Source organism: Octopus sinensis, linkage group LG24 (assembly GCF_006345805.1).
Source record: "Octopus sinensis linkage group LG24, ASM634580v1, whole genome shotgun sequence".
NCBI lineage: Eukaryota > Metazoa > Mollusca > Cephalopoda > Octopoda > Octopodidae > Octopus > Octopus sinensis.
In genome coordinates this window covers 15,539,628-15,542,127 of record NC_043020.1, presented here as the reverse complement: position 1 = coordinate 15,542,127, position 2,500 = coordinate 15,539,628, and the positions used below count along the sequence as shown (strand labels likewise).

Sequence of the window (2,500 nt, the reverse complement as noted above, 5' to 3'; positions counted from 1 at the left end):
TAGTACTTTACGTGACAGTGAACTTTACATGGAGGCACAATGGCCCAGTGGTTAGGGCAGCAGACTCGCGGTCGTAGGATCGCGGTTTCGATTCCCAGACCGGGCGTTGTGAGTGTTTATTGAGCAAAAACACCTAAAGCTCCACGAGGCTCCGGCAGGGATGGTGGTGATCCCTGCTGTACTCTTTCACCACAACTTTCTCTCACTCTTACTTCCTGTTTCTGTTGTACCTGTATTTCAAAGGGCCGGCCTTGTCACTCTCTGTGTCACGCTGAATATCCCCGAGAACTACGTTAAGGGTACACGTGTCTGTGGAGTGCTCAGCCACTCACACATTAATTTCACGAGCAGGCTGTTCCGTTGATCGGATCAACCGAAACCCTCGTCGTCATAACTGATGGAGTGCTTCCATCCAGTACTTTACGTACTTCTCTTTACTTATAGTGAATAGGTTATTCCATTCGTCCCATGGCAGGGGTGTACCATTATTACTAATTCCCCACAGCATCTCCCCTTTTAAGTTTTTCTTAGAAAGTGTCATTCTATTTAGCAATATTTTTTTTTTTATTCACCCTGCCTCCCTGTTTTGAGTTTTTCTATTTTTTCGTACAATTTAATATCTTTTGCGCTTGGCATCTATTTTCAGGAACTTTGTATGTTTTCTTTCTTCTCACTTGCACACCTGGGTTCAATCACCCGCAGTGGTGCTGATATTTGGAATGTATCATACAACCATTCCATTAGTTTCTGCAACTTCTTTGGTTCGTCTTCCGCAAATCTCTTTTTCAGTTGGTTCCTGTATTTTTTAAAAATTTTTTATGCCTTTTCTACTTTTTACCCAATACATCATGTTACCTATGCATTTGGTAATTACACCATCTTCCCAACTCTGCTTTCCATTCTTGTATGCTCTCATAAACACCTTTTAACCAATTTTAAAGAATTTTGCTGTCTTCCCTAGCACTTTTTCTTTCTTGCTAAAAATGCAATTTATCAAAGACTGATTTTACTTTCCTTGTAAACATCAGCTCTGCAGGTGAGCTATCTACAGGTGTATTCAGATTTGGTGTCACACAGTACACTCTTAAAAATTGTTGTAGACGTACCTCATCCAGGAATTCCTTATTCGATATTCTAAGGGCTCTTTTGAAGGTATTGACAAAGCTTTCTGCCTGTCCATTAGATCTGGGATGGTATGACACCATAGTTATATGTTCTACCTTTACTCTCTTTTACTCTTTTACTTGTTTCAGTCATTTGACTGTGGCCATGCTGGAGCACTGCCTTTAGTCGAGCAAATCGACCCTGGGACTTATTCTTTGTAAGCCTAGTACTTATTCTATCAGTCTCTTTTGCCGAACCGCTAAGTAAGAGAGACGTAAACACACCAGCATTGGTTGTCAAGCAATGTTGGGGGGACAAACACAGACACACAAACACACACAGACACAAATACATATATATATATATATATATATATATATATATACGACGGGCTTCTTTCAGTTTCCGTCTACCAAATCCACTCACAAGGATTTGGTCGGCCTGAGGCTATAGTAGAAGACACTTTCCCAAAGTGCCATGCAGTGGGACTGAACCCGGAACCATGTGGTTGGTAAACAAGCTACTTACCACACAGCCACTTCTATGCCTACCACAAACATTTCACAAAATTTTAAAAATTTGCTAGACATAAATAGTCTTCCGTTGTCAGACACTATCTTTTCTGGGATGCCAAATCTTATGAACAATTTATGTAAAAAAATTTTCAGTTGAGGACGCTGGTTTTTGTGTGGCAAAGTTGACTTTGGTTAGATTTGAAGTGAGGGAGCAGTAGGTCAGAACAAACACAATAACATGTTCTATCCAATATTGTAAGAACTCTACCAATTCACTGCAGCATGTGAAATAAAACCCACTCTTTTACTGCAGCTAATTAACTTCTAACTATAAGATGTCTTTTTTTTTTCTCTTTTCCTCAGATAGATGGTGGTGGCGGCATAACTTGTATCCTACAAGATGGAACTGTGTTCGAGAAAGCTGGAGTCAATATCTCTGTTGTTAGAGGTAAACTACCAGTAGAAGCTGTTCGTCAGATGAGAGCAAGGTATGTTATACAATGTTGTCGTTGTTTGACCCTAGACAAGTCCCGATAAAAAAGATTTAGGATTAAATGACTACCAGTTGTGACATTTCCATATTGGTATATGTCAGGGAGTATATTATTCAATGTAAGACAAAAGGGTGTGATTTGAGAGAGATATAGCTGCTATAGAGGAGCTTTCTCCATCTGGGTTGCGGATCCGTGGAACAAGCTGCCAGACGAGATGGTGAAGATGCCGACAACCGCTTTGTTCAAAGTCTCCCTTGACCTCAAGTGGCCTGAACTCTTTACATGAACACCACCCTGTACTTAACTCCATGTCCCCCTACATGGCCTTGCTATTTGCTTTTGAGCCAATTTAACTAACTAACTAACTATTTATTTGCAGCAGTCTAA

General features: G+C 40.4%; 1 protein-coding gene across 1 annotated transcript in view; it reads left to right on the top strand.

Moving 5' to 3' along the window:
• Window positions 1-2,500, top strand: part of LOC115223849 (oxygen-dependent coproporphyrinogen-III oxidase) — a 484,483-nt gene that overhangs the window by 458,575 nt on the left and 23,408 nt on the right. Inside the window, exon 9 of the mRNA XM_036513000.1 lies at window positions 1,983-2,107. Coding sequence (XP_036368893.1) covers window positions 1,983-2,107 — 125 coding nt within the window. The remainder of the gene's footprint in view (window positions 1-1,982; window positions 2,108-2,500) is intronic.